Source organism: Macaca thibetana, chromosome 9 (assembly GCF_024542745.1).
Source record: "Macaca thibetana thibetana isolate TM-01 chromosome 9, ASM2454274v1, whole genome shotgun sequence".
Lineage (NCBI taxonomy): Eukaryota > Metazoa > Chordata > Mammalia > Primates > Cercopithecidae > Macaca > Macaca thibetana.
The window spans coordinates 73,391,045-73,405,640 of record NC_065586.1 but is presented as its reverse complement, the minus strand read 5'-3'; the positions used below and the strand labels follow the sequence as shown (position 1 = coordinate 73,405,640).

The 14,596-nt window shown below is 37.0% G+C and overlaps 1 protein-coding gene across 1 annotated transcript in view; it reads right to left on the bottom strand.

Annotated features, from left to right (window-relative positions):
• ANK3 (ankyrin 3) overlaps positions 1-14,596 on the bottom strand; it is a 361,275-nt gene that overhangs the window by 237,507 nt on the left and 109,172 nt on the right. The window contains 5 exon segments of the mRNA XM_050803013.1: positions 1,574-1,587; positions 1,590-1,671; positions 10,218-10,316; positions 10,494-10,592; positions 10,984-11,085. Coding sequence (XP_050658970.1) covers positions 1,574-1,587; positions 1,590-1,671; positions 10,218-10,316; positions 10,494-10,592; positions 10,984-11,085 — 396 coding nt within the window.

The window sequence follows — 14,596 nt, the reverse complement described above, 5'->3', positions numbered from 1 at the left end:
TAAATTTAGATTATTTCTGATTTTTTAAAATTGCTATTACTAATTGTGTTGACAAACATCCTCACATACTACTTTTGCATCCCAATGCAAATGTATCCATAATACATATTTATATATCTAATATTTCTATAATATAACTTTTTAGAAGTGGAACTGCTAAATAAAAAGGCTTGTAAATATTAGTATTTGATAGTTGCTGCCAAATGTTCTGTAAAGGTGTTGTAACCAACAATCAATTTCACCAGTATTGTAGGAAGTTCTGGTTTCCTCTCCCCATCAAATTTTTATTTTTAGTCTCATGGGCAAAAAGATTAGATCTTATTTTTTTATCTGATTAATAAATTAGTATTTCTTTGACTATAAATGAGGATGAGAATTTTTCATATATTTATTTGTTTGTGTGAGCTATCTCTTAATTTATTTAGTGGTTTCCATAGAAGCTATAGTCTCAAAAACTAAGTGAGATTAGATGCAGTTTCTCTATTGCCATCTTTTCTGTGCCACTTAGGAAGCACATCAGCATGCAAGCAAGAGTAGTGGTTTATAATAGGGATAACCCTGCATCTACCCTAATTCACTGTTTTGTTAGAAATAAAAATTACTCAAATGTTGATCCTCTATTATTAGCAATAGATTTCTGGTGACATGCTTAAGTGACTCCAGTCTTCCATCCAGATTAGTTTAAAAAATAAACAACATTACCTAAGACAGTACCAATGGCCTAAATCACTTTCTATTTTTAAATAATTCTTCTAGACTGCAAAGATTTTTTTTCTTCAAATACCACATCTATTTAATACTTAAAAATGTGTCATAGTTTTGGTTGGGCATGGTGGCTCACACCTGTAATCCCAGCACTTTGGGAGGCCGAGGCGGGTGGATCACAAGGTCAGGAGTTCAGGACCAGCCTGGCCAAGATGGTGAAACCTCATCTCTACTAAAAACACAAAAATTAGCTGGGTGTGGTGGCGGGCACCTGTAATCCCAGCTACAAGGGAGGCTGAGGCAGGATAATCGCTTGAACCCAGGAGACGGAGGTTGCAGTGAGCTGAGATCACACCATTGCACTCCAGCCAAAGCAACAGAGCAAGACTCCAAAAAAGTATAGTAGTTTTATTTATAAGTATGAATTAAGTCTAATTAGTTAACTTAACAAATATATAAATTCAATCATTATAATTAGGTTAACTTAAATTTGGAGAAACAATGTAAAACTAATGTTTTATTGAAAAGACAGTTCCCATCAATTATTCCAAAACAATGATTGCCTTTGCCTATAAGGCAAAATTGTAAGAGTCAGAAAAGAATTCTCAAGCAAATATGTAAAATATTTAAATAATAGCATAATTATAGCATAGAATCGGGCATTTAAGAGCAGAAAGGGTATCTATGCAACAGAAGATTTTTAAAGATTAAAAGTAGACTTATAGTAGTGTATTTCATAAAACTTACGAACCCACACATTAATATAAAACTTCAATTGAAATACTAGTAGGACAAATTCACAACTCCAGGTTTTCAAAATGCCCTGTAAAGATGTGAACTTACCCACAAGAACAAAACAGTGTCTTACCTCTGTGGCTAGGCTTGACTTGCACCGTTGTCAAGAAGAAACTTGACAACTTCCAGGTGATTTTCCTGGGCTGCCATATACAATGGCGTGAAACCATTCTGAAAAATAAGAAAAACAAATGTTTGTCTGCAGCCTTCCAGAGACAATCTATTTTTCCATGATACTCATGATTTATGCTCCAAGAAGTGCTCACATACAATAACTTTAATGATACTTTCATATAGATATAAATATTTATTAGAAAACCCAAGCACCATAGCTTAAGCTAAATTGCTAATCTGTGTAATTCAAAATTATATTTCATAATTCATAATTTGGGTATAGATCATAGTTAATAGTTCATAGTTAATAGTCCAAGTATAATTGAAAGCAATTTACCCACTTTAAATAAATAAGTTCACTCGCTTAGTCATCAACCACTTACTGAGAGCCTACCATGAGCAAGTATTTTACTAGATGCTATGAGAATATGAAGAAAAACACATTTAGTCATTGTAGCTCCCAAGCATCAATTATCTGTTTTAAATAAACATGTAGTATTTTCACACAAAAGTAAGCATCTGAACTAGTTGAAACTAGTTCAGGGAGGAATTTATATTAATCTCAAATAGCTTCAAAGTTACCACAGATGTGATCTTTTAGAGCAAAACAGAAATGCCAATTTGCTTAATGGTATGATTCAATCTAATTCATAGTCTGTTTTTTGTAGGTCTCCTTCCTTTGTATTTTTTGTCAAGGTAGTTTTATGTTCAGAATACATATATCCACGCATATTATACATACATACATACGCACATATATTTAGTTTGTGTGTGTGTGTGCCTCTCTGAAATATGCATCAATGCTCAAAGAATTTGGATTTAAGCAAATTAATATACATATTTCATCTTAAGTTTCTTATTAAAAATATGTTGCATATACATTTGTTCTCTAGAAGAATGTATTTCATATCTATGAAATCCTATACTATTTTAAAATCTTATTGCAAGATATAAGCATCAAACAATTTTCAAACTATAATAAATTGTTTTATTATTATTATTTTGAGACAGGGTCTCGCTTCATTGCTCTGTGTCAAAACAATAATAAAAAACCAAAAACAATGGAGTGCAGTGGTGCCATCACAGTTCACTGCAGCCTTAATCTCCTGGGCTCAAATGATCCTTCTGCCTCAGCTTCCCAAGCAGCTGGGGCTACAGGCATACACTGCCACACCTGGCTAATTTATTTTTATTTTTTTATAGAGACTGGGTCTCCCTGTGTCACCCAGTATGGTCTTGAACTCCTGGACTCAAGCCATCTGCCTGCCTTGGCCTCCCAAAGTGCTCGATTACAAGTGTGAGCCACCGCACCCAGCCAGTAAATTCTTTTTGAATATACTTTTCAGAATGCAGTTCTATTTAACTGAATGTCCTAAACATTTTATTGTATACATTATGCAATTTCAAAGAATAAAAGTAAATATATTCTAAATGACAATGTTACCAAATATTCAACCTTTTGTGATTCAAAAGGTTCAGGTTCATTATTATAAATATCAACTACTATACAATTACTTTGCTTATCCATAAGTTCAGCCTCTGGTAAACACACTGCTTTTGGCTTATAACTGAGAGTTAGAAAGTAAGTTAAAAAGATCCTTCAGCAGATAAATATGATGCCACATAACAAATCCACCATGGCTATGTACTTATCAGAGAGTTCCTCTATTCTACTTCCTCTATTTCGCACAGAATTGTAACAAGTTAGGTGATCTAGTTGCTAAGCTCAAGATTAGAAACACAAAATCAGAGGCAGTGGAATGCAACATCACATTCAATCTTCTTCCTTTTAAATTGTCTACCTGATAATATCTCTGGAGTCTGCTGTTACTCTGTTTTATCGTGAAAGATTCTACCACATTTAAACATGAAGCATGGAGTACTTGGAACACTGTGGGAGGGGTGTGTGTGTGTGTGTGTGTGTGTGTGTGTGTGTGCGCGCGCGTGCGCGCGCACACCTATAGGTCCGTGTGTCTTTCATCTTTGTCCCTCCTCCCAGCGCTATGACGCTATGAGTGAAACTGAAAGGGAGTTGAGGATTACTCTCATCATATTGCTATTTTCTCATTTTCTAATTGGACTAAAATGAAAGATCATTACATCCTTAGTTAATTTAAATATTCTTTAAGCAACAAAACAAAAAAGAAAATAAAAGAAAGTCAAAACCAGTATGGCTTTTTCTCATAGCTAAACTAAGTGTCGATCTTCCCTCATCAAGTGCACTCTCTGAAAGCCGAAACTTCCAGAGGGCAGGTTCAGAGTTTTAGAAGTTTTGTTTTTTGTTTTTGCTTTTGAGACGGTGTCTCGCTCTGTCGCCCAGGCTGGAGTACAGTAGTGAAATCTTGGCACACCGCAACCTCCACCTAACAGGTTCAAGAGACTCTCCTGCCTCAGCCTCCCGAGTAGCTGGGACTACAGGTGCCCACCACGACACCCAGCTAATTTTTGTATTTTTAGTAGAGGTGGGGTTTCAACATGTTGGCCAGGATGGCCTTGATCTCCTGACCTCATGATCCGCCTGCCTCGGCCTCACAAAGTGTTGGGATTACAGGCGTGAGCCACCACACCCAGCCTTGTTTTTTTTTTTTTTTTTTATTCCAAAATAAGCATTTTTCTCTCAGACATGAATATCAACAAGATATTTATGTCAAGACAAGTAACGCCAGTTCGTTCTCAACTTCAATATAGAGGTCTGCTGTGGTCCAAGATTGCCTAAGAAACACTAGTCTATCCACACATGTCTGGCTCTAGTGAGTGTTCACTGTTCTCACAGTTTCTTTCCAGAACCAACCATTTCAGGATCCATGAAGAAAGCCCAGACTCAGGCACTGGGTTTTAAGGTAATGCTTTCTTACAGACCTGGAACTTCTCGAGAATTATTCTTAAGAGGCACAACTCTGAAATCATTCCACATGCCCTGCTTTACAATGACAGAAACTGAGATGCACAGAATTAGGACTACTTAGAAATATTTGTAGACAAGAGTCACAGCAAGATGCAGCCCTGTAATTAATTGTTTTCCCTCTCCACAATAGCCTTCCACCTTCTTTTCGAGTGCTTGCCATCCTAAGATTATTACCTGAAAGTTGGTCATTTTCTGAATGGTTACATACTTGCTTGTTTTTTGATTTTAAAAATATTTTTTATTGATACATAATTTGCATATCATAAAGCTCACTTTTTTAAAGTGTACAATTTAGTGGCTTTAAGTATATTCATAAAATTGGGCAACCCTTCCCACTATCTAATTCTAGAATATTTTCATCACCCCAAAAAGAAGCCCTACATGCCTTAGTAATCACTCCCCATTTCCCCCTAGTAACCACTAATGCACTTTCTGCCTCTACAGTTTTGCCTATTCCGGATATTCTACATACACAGAATCATACAATATCTGTCCTTGAATGGTCTGATACTATTCCTTTCATTTTTTAAGAGATAGTGATATGGTTTGGCTGTGTCCCTACCCAAATCTCACCTTGAATTGTAATAATCCCCAGGTATCAAGGGTAGGGCCAGGTGGTGATAATCATGGAGGCGGTTTCCCCCATACTGTTCTTGTGGTAGTGAATAAGTCTCATGAGATCTGATGGTTTTATCAATAGGAGTTTCCCTGAACAAGCTCTCTTGCCTGCCACCATGTAAAACGTGACTTTGCTCCTTATTTGCTTTCCACCATGATTGTGAGGCCTTCCCAGCCATGTGGAAGTATGAGTCAATTAAACCTCTTTCCTTTATAAATTACCCAGTCTCAGGTATGTCTTTATTAGCAGCATGAGAACAGACTAATACAGATAGGGCCTTGCTCTTATTGCCCACCCTGTTGTGTAGTGGTGTGATTATACCTCACTGCAGCCTTAATGTGGGCTCAAGTGATCCTCCACCCTTAGCTTCCTGAGTAACTAGGACTATGGGAATGCACTACCATGTCTGGCTTTTTCATTTTTATTTTTGTGGAGATAGGGTCTCACTATATTGCTGAGGCTAGTCTCAAACTCTGGCCTCAAGTGATCCTCCTGCTTTGGCCTCTCAAAGTGCTAAAATCGCAGGCATGAACACTGTGCTTGGCCTTCTTATGCTATTTCTGCTATCTATATTGATAAAATGTTTTTGGTGAGTGTTTCATGGTGGAAATTTCAATTTTATAGTAGTCATTTGTAGTGCATGGGTGTTTGTTTTATTTTGCTTTAGTTTTGGTCATCAGTGCCCACACACCTGTTTCCCTTTCAGGACAATGTCACCCCTATTTTCTTTCAGAGAATTACCTATTCCCCATTATGCAGGTAGGACTTGTCCTGGAATGGACTGAGACGAAGACGCTTGCACTTCATTAATCACAGGGTAGACACACAGGCAGGCTATCTTCTGTTTTCTCTTTTAGGTCCACCCTTGATTCTCCCTCTCCAGCTTTGATTGACCTGCAGGAACCAGGTTAAAGCAATCCTACTCTCTTGCTTCTCCATGTTCTCCCACTCTCCGCTCCAGCTATCGGGTTTCCAAAGCTTTCTGAAAGCTGCTTTAGCTTTCCATTCTCTGGGTTCCTCAACTAATTCCAACAAATTCCCTCTTGTGCTTAAGTTAGTTTCTGTTCCCGTAATTCAAATAACACCCCAAATTACAAATTTTATCTTTCGAGAAATGGTCAAGACATGAGAACCCATACATACCATTTACTTATGATTCTAGAGAGAAAATCAGAAGTGTCCTTTGGAAACAGTGAACAAAAATATTGCCAACACTCCCTAGCTCAAAGAGGTTGAGGCACCATTAACTCAATGTGTTGTCATTAGACAACCTAGAGCCATAATTGTTTGCTGTGAAATAGCACGTGGGTTGGAGAATGGTCAGATTTCAAAATAAGAGGAAAAAGTACACCACTGTTTTTATAATTCCTAACTTAGAACATTTCCAAAACAAAGCTAGCTAAAAAGGAATATACGGGTGCCCAATTTGCATTTTCTTTTCTGTAGCTACAACAGATTAAATTCTCAAAAGGCAGAGCAGCTTAAGATGGAATGAGTATGCTATTTGAAGTCTGATTTTATCCAATATATTCAATACCTTCTGCTCTGAATGTTTATAGTGGTGCTATTATAAGCATGCAAATCTGCAGACTTATAATTTTGTAGATAGTACCGAGGCATGCTGTCTAATACACATCAAAATAAAATAATAAGTATTCCTATGACTTCATTTGGAGAAGGGCTTAAATTTCATCTATGAAATTTTTCTATTCATTCTAATTTTCTATGGCCAACCTTTGCACATCACTAAGTGCTGTCCTTAATTAAGATGTTAAGGTCATGGTGAAAGATTTGCATTGATTCATATATGTTACTAATTTTCGTGAAGGTCAGTTAGATTAGAGGTGCAATATAAGGTCACAGAGGCTCAAGCTGAACCATATCCAAAGTCCCATACTTGTACTGTCTAACTTTGTCAGGATCCGACTTTCCCACCATAGGGAATATCAGAGTACCCAGGAAGACCAAGGAGGAACTAGTTAATCTAAAGGGTCTTACCTTTGCAAACGCCACTAGGAAAATCTGTTCATTTAAAACACTTTGGTACTTAAAATATTATTGGAAACAGACTTTGCTTCTTTATAAATTCAGTTGGTATTTTATATTATAACGACAGTGAAGGAGGGAAGAGTAGGGGATGTCATTTGACTGTGCAGTTTGAGATTTTTCAATAGCAAACATTGTTAATCATTGTTGTATATCTAGTATAAAGTATTAAGGACTTAATAGAATTCTTTATAATCACAATTTAGTCAATTCAATTTCTTTCTTAGAGTAGGACTAAATGATTACTGGAATGTTAAGTACTAAAAGAAAGAGTTAACTTGTTAAGACCTAAGATCAAGGCAATGACAAAAATTACTTTAAAATCTACAAATTCCTAGTTTATAGAGCCTTGGTTTATAAGATGAGAACTTGATATTGCCCAATGTCATTTTTATGTTTAAGATAAGGAGAATTTCTATAGTAAAGAAGAGTAAGGGGCTCTTTTCACACTATTTTGTGTTGGCTATTAAATATTGCTTACAGGTTAAAATTTCATGTCAACAGAGATGCTGTCTGTCTTGAATATTAATATTTCTGTACTGTTTTATGTGCTGCTTCCTAAATGGAGTTGACATCATTGCTTGTTACTCTTTATAACAGTTCCTACTGAAGAGTTGTTACCAGGAATTATCATAGAAACTCCATTCCTCTGCAAGGTCATGTCATTACTTATTCCATCCACAGAACAATGCAGTTCAGAAGGCATATGAGGGCAGGTGTTCAGATGAAGGGGGAAATGCTTTGCTGTGCCATGTGTGGCTGGTAATTCCAAGCACAACTGTAAGTAACAGGGAATTTCACATACTCTCTCTTACTGCATCATCAGTGTGGAATGTGTACAAATTGAAATTAGAACTGATTAGGATTTTATTTCAACTGCAGCTTCTCCCAAGCATTGCCAAGCCAGTTCAAAACGATGGCTAGTCTAAGCGTTAGTCAATAATGGATGTGATGTTTGAAAGAAGGAGGTCGATTTTTTCCTCCCTTGAGAAAATAATAAAACAAATGAAAATGGATTAAAGAATTTTCCCACTATCTCAGAGCTTAAAACTACCTAGCCATAATTCAGTAAAATATTATTGGGGTATTTGGAAAAACATCCATTTAAAAGCATGATGCTTCTATTGTAGTAAGCTGGTCTGTATCGCTCTCAAAGTACCATACTTGCTGCTCTTCAATTTTACACCATTCCTTTCTGGAAAAACGTTATTACTCCAAGGGAACTCTCCTAGGGAATCAGAATAATTGGCATAGATCATGTAACAAAGGTCCAACCACAGGGAACTAGAATGAATTTAGAGCAAATATACAAGAACCATGCAGTTGCAAGCACTGTGCAGTTTCTTTTCTTTCACTGTGACATTTGATGGCATCAGAGCTATCATTGCTATGTCTGTAGTAAACAGGGGAGGAAGTCACTACAATTCTGTGAACCCATAAAACAGAGGAGACTCCCGATATCCAACGATAATCAGTACTGGAAAAATCAAGTGCATTTAAAATGGAGAGCAAAAGGCCATAGTAAATAATCTTTTTAAAGTTTGATTCACACTTACTCTTAAAAGATAAAACTTGAAATTATAAAAATAGGCTTATATGATTTAATAAAATGTAAGTTATAACTGGATTCATGTGTAAGTTCTCAGAATGAACAAAGACTAAACCAAGTGTTATTTTTCCCAACAAAATGATATATGTCAACATTCTTCACTTTTTAATTTTCATAGCATAAGCAAAAAAGACTGTCTTTTGGGAGAAGTATTTGCCATCCAGAGATCTCACTTATCTTTTTGTCTTCATTTAATCTATGTACTTTCAAATCATTCTTATATGAAACAGCTATCAGGAAATCATCCTAACTTTTCACATGCTTCCTAGCCTAATGCTGCCAGAGTACTGCGTACCCACAGCTCAGCTGTGCACCCAGAAGTTCTCCAAATCACTTTCCTTGACTTGAGGAAACTTAGTGTCTTTGTCAAAACTTGCAGTTTTGTTCTGCAATCAATTTGTTCAATATCTAACACCCCTGGGAGACACTGACAAATAAGGATGGAAGTCAGCATTCGACTGGAAGGAATGTTTGAGTGGGAACCAGTTTTAAATGCGGTCATGTTCTTAGTGAATATTTCTGAATTACAATGATGTTTACTTTCCTACATGACCTGTCTGTGGAGACTCAAATAATGAATACTTGAATAATGAGGACCTATATTTTTAAACAAAATAAAGCAACGTTAATTCTTCTAGATTCGAAGTCTGTCAATTGATAACCTATTGGTGTTCCTCTTAGAAATTCATGAAAGACCATGAAAGATTTATCGAACCTATGTTCATTACAAAGAATCTGAAAATTTTTAAACTTGAGCACTTTAAAGCTCCTTCTGCTTGTTTTTAAAAAGATCGAACCTAAGCTAGCATCATAAAATAGTGTAAGACCCTGCATTGCAGATACCCTTTAAACATTTGTATCTATGACTGGTATCTTTTATAGACAGACCGCTTTAAAAACCTCTCTCTCTCACATATATATATATAAAACAAATATATATATATATAAAACAAATGAAATATATATATATATATATAAAACAAATGAAAACACACATGAATATAAATAATCTGCAATAATTTAACTTTTTTTTTTTGAGACAGAGTCTTGCTCTGTTACCCAGGCTGGAGTGCAGTGATGCAATCTCGGCTCATTGCAACCTCTGCCTCCTGGGTACAAGTGACTCTCATGCCTCAGCCTCCCAAGTAGCTGGGATTACAGGCATGTGCCATGACGCCAGGCTAATTTTTTTGTGTTTTTAGTAGAGACAGGGTTTCACCATGTTGGCAAGGCTGGTCTCAAACTCCTGGCCTCAAGTGATTTGCCCACCTTTGCCTTCCAAAGTGTGCAATAATATAACTTTTTAAATATAGTTCTTAAATATTGTGTTCTTAGAGGACATATGAACTAAGCAGGCACCTGACCCAAAGAATATTGCTTGTAAATGATAACACAATGTCTATGGCATGGAGTTGTAGACTTACCTGAGATTGTGCATTGACATTGGCTCCATTTGTAACCAAGACTTTTACCACCTCTGCTTGTCCAGCCAAAGATGCGATGTGCAATGCTGTGTTTCCTTTCTGTGAAATGAAAGTCAAGATTTATCAACTCATCGACCTTTTGAATTTTTCTGTTCTTCCCAAACAGAACACATTTGACAAATACCTTATGAGAGTTGTGCCCCCATTCTTACTGAGGGCTGAATCCTCACAGAACATGGTGAGTGGTACAAAAAGCATTAGATACATGATACTGACCTTTGTAGCTGCGTCCACATTGGCTTCTCTCTGTAGCAGCTCAGAAACAACTTCTACATGGCCTTCTTTGGAAGCAAGATGGAGAGCGTTCAACCCATTCTGATTAAAAGTAAAGGAAAAGCTTTACTCAGCAGGCTGAAAATAGAGCAGTAAACAGTCTACCAAGGACTCCTGAGCTATTATAATGTCCCACCTGATGATCACTTGCATGTGTGCAGTGCAGGAACTTGAATCGTGAATTAGGAATCAAAGTACTTGAAAACCGGATGGGTTGTTCTATTATCACTGTTTACTAAATTTTAGCAATTAATTATTAAGGGACATATGCCGACATTTCTGAATGTTCCTCTAACAGGGAATAATTTGACAATGACAAGCTGATAAAATTCAACGGAAAAAAAAAACTCGCAAAAAAATAAAGTCTTTAAGGACTTTGAAGTCTGGATTTTTAGAATTTTAAGTAAAAAATTCAATAATAACTCCAACTAACCTGATTGCAAATGTTGATGTCAACTCCATTTTTTATGTAGTCGAGGGCCTTTTCGAGGTGTCCAGCTCTAGCTGCTCTTAAGTAACTTGCATTGGCATCAGACTAAAATGGAAAAGAAAAACATTTTGATGAGAAAAGAAGCTAATATGCATGTTTATAAACTATCCAGCTTAAGGTCCAAACTAAAATAATTGAACTCTTATTTCTAACAATGAAAATATGAATAAAAGTTCTTTGTAAAAAGAACCAAGAAAAGGACGCATTTTTTAGAAGTTAGCTTCAAGAGTACAATGTTATCCCTTGTGTGATGTCAGAGTTCATTCTGAATTGAGAGAGAAAATTTCCTGTAATGTACAGGCAGCTTAAATCAACACACAATTTCCAGAGGGAAAAGAGAAATTCTGTAAGTTATTGATAATTACATTATGAAGACCCCACTATTTTCTTGTAGCAGAAACGTAACATCTATTCCTTTTATCCATATCTATCACAGCAAGTTTTTCAATTAATAGATTCAAAATGGCATTCTTCTTCTTCCTCTTAGAGGCAGGGTCTTACTCTGTTGCTCCGGCTGGAGTGCAATGGTGCAATCACAGCTCACTGCAGCCTCGAACTCCTGGGCTCAAGTGATCCTTGGCCTCAACGTCCTGAGTAGCTGAGACTATAGACATGCGCCACCATGCCAGGCTACTTTTTTAGTTTTTAGAGACAGGGGTCTCGCTATGTTCCCAGGCTGGTCTTGAACTCCTGGCCTCAGGCAATCCTCCCACCTTGGCCTCCGAAAGTGTTGGGATTATAGGCATGAGCCACCATGCTTAACCCATTTTATGTTGTACTTAATAGTCTAACAGAAATTTGCAGGCAATGATGTTCTACTGGATTTTCCTACAGTACATAGCCATATGTTGGAGCAGCAGCAGAAAGGAAGAAATATATATAAAATTTTAAAACAAGACGTGTAATTCACTCACTGAAAGCTTGCAGCTTTTAACTACTGCTAAACTCTCACATCTATAATTTCATAGTTGAAACCACCTGCTATTGAAATCTTTGATAGAAAGATGGTGAGGGGAAAGACACTGCAAAGCTGGGCCTGCAAAATCTGTAAAGAAGTATTGCTTAATACAGTACAATACAAAAGCAGGTTTTCCTGAAAGAGCAGCCAGATACATCTTGTCACCAGTTATAAATGCAATCATGCAGGGTATGGCTTAAAAGAGAAAAGTGTCTTCTATCAGCCATATGGTAAACACTGCCTTCAAACACTTTGTTGAAATGCCGCCTCATCCGTGAAGCCTGCCCAGATCCCCCCAGGTGGAGTTTAGTTTCTCAATGCTCCCAGTATTAATTTCATTGAACTCGCTTTGTATTTACCACACAACATCACAGATTTTGGTATACCTGTCCTTCTTCCACCCTAAATTATTAGCCCCTTCAGAATATGCAGAGGAGGCAGATTAAGGAGCAGGCAACTGGACAGCAGCCAAGATGCCAGTCTTTAAGACAGGAATACTAATTCTTTCATGAAAATGTAATTGAGAAGAAGAAAATTCTACCCCTCAGAAGGGTCTTTGGTTCCAGTGTGGGTCAATTCACTAAGAGTCAACTTGCTCAGAACCTCAGAGGCGAGGCGACTGCCTCTGGAGTCACCTGCCCCCTTCTCTTTTACAGTAGTGAGCCTTTCTCAATCACTACTGTGCCTCTAAATTGAGGCTTCTCAGCCTCAGCAGTATTGGCATTTTGATCTGAATAATTCTTTGCTGTAGGGGACTGTCCTGTTCATTGTCCAATGTTTACCAGCATTTTCTACTGACCAGGTGCCAGTGGTATCCCCTATTTCTGATAACTAAAAGTGTCTCCAGAATTGCCAAATGTCCCTTGGGGGAGGGGGGCAAAGTCTTCCTAGTTGAGAACCACTGCTTTAAATAAACAGTAACCCAACTTACATAAAGATTGTATGCTTAAGGAGGCTTCACTCTTTGGCCTGTTTGGGTTGCCACAAGCCTTGACTCAGCACAAGGCAATGTGACTCCATGTGTAATCTTCATCTTACTGTTTCCCCTGCAACTGGAAGCATTCTTGGCATATAGCAAGTGCCTATAAGTGTTTTGGGAATGAACGAATCAACAAATAAGTAAATTGGGTGGAAATAACTATTAATCAAATTATTGCCTGGAATAATACAAGAGGCTTTATTAGCAGCAGCAGCAGCAGTTTAAGTTGAGAATCTGATAGATACAAAGGTGAATACCAGATAAACTAAGTCACCGAGTCAGGTGTCTGAGAGCACACATAGCTATTACTTAAAATAACATAAAATTGGAATTTGAGATAAGCATGAAAATCATTTAATCAGAGCAGAGGTTTAGGCAGATGATAAGAGATAAAGGTTCAAGTTAAACAAAGGACGAATCAAAGTTTCCAGGGATTTAAAGAAAAACAGAATGCAGTTTTTAAAGAGGATCACTATTTAGAGGTTAGTTTTTTGTTTATAAGTTCAGTTAGAACTAAATTAGCTACGCAAGGATGGCTCATTGCACCATAAAATATCATCTTCTTTGTGCCTGTTCAATGACTTATCAGTGAATTTGCCCAGAAGGGCTCTGATGCCGTTCTGGGAACAAATGACATCAGTCTGCCTGGATATTTCAACTGCCAGAGATAACAACTGTGAGTTAAGCATCCCAAACTCCAATGTGGAGTGCATAACAACAGCAGCTAAAGATGTTAAAAAAGAGGTGTTGGAATTCAAGAAGAAAAGCCTTTGAATTGATCCCTTATCTGGAAAGATTTAATAATTCCATACACTGTCCAATTTCCTCTCAAGTTTCCTCAGAATTTTCCCATCCAAACCTCTAAAACAAAACAAAATCAGTATAAAACAAATCTTTGAATTCAGTGGTTCTCTACCTATTTGGGATCTGGATTCTTCCGAGACTAATAAAGGATGGTGAATGAATTATCTTCCATCAACAATTGCACATACACACGCCAAATCTACATCTGCATACACAATTTGCACATAATTTCATGTGGCTCAGGAGCGCTAAGCCTGCTCATGAACTTGCATTTAAGAATTCCTGCTCTACTGAAACAAATTCTCTGGTGGACGCCTTCATTATATCTATTTTTTTCAACAATCCTGATATCAAACAATTCTCTGAGATAGCTAACTGACTGCCTCAGAATTTTAGGAAGTACAAGCAAAAACAGATATTAATTTTCTTCACTTTCCTTGGCTCTGTTACATACCAACATGCTTACCACACCAAAACCATAACAACCACCCACTTCAAATAAAAAGGGGGAAAAGATAGAGAAAAAGCAAGAAGAGGGGAATGAAGACTGCCCTGAAGAAAATTTACATCTTAGGAAGTGACATTATAAAGCCCCCAATAAGTTCTTCCTTTCACTCTTAGCCATCAGCAAGCAATATGCCATATCTTCCTTCCTCAAATATTTGTTGAATGTCGACTATGTGTTAGTCATTGTGTCAATATCTGGATACACACTGGTGAACAAAATAAATGTGGTACAAATAATGAATTATTTGCTTTCATTTCACAGCTTCTTACTCTCTCTCCTCTAAAATAACCTTGCATAAGTGGCAGGG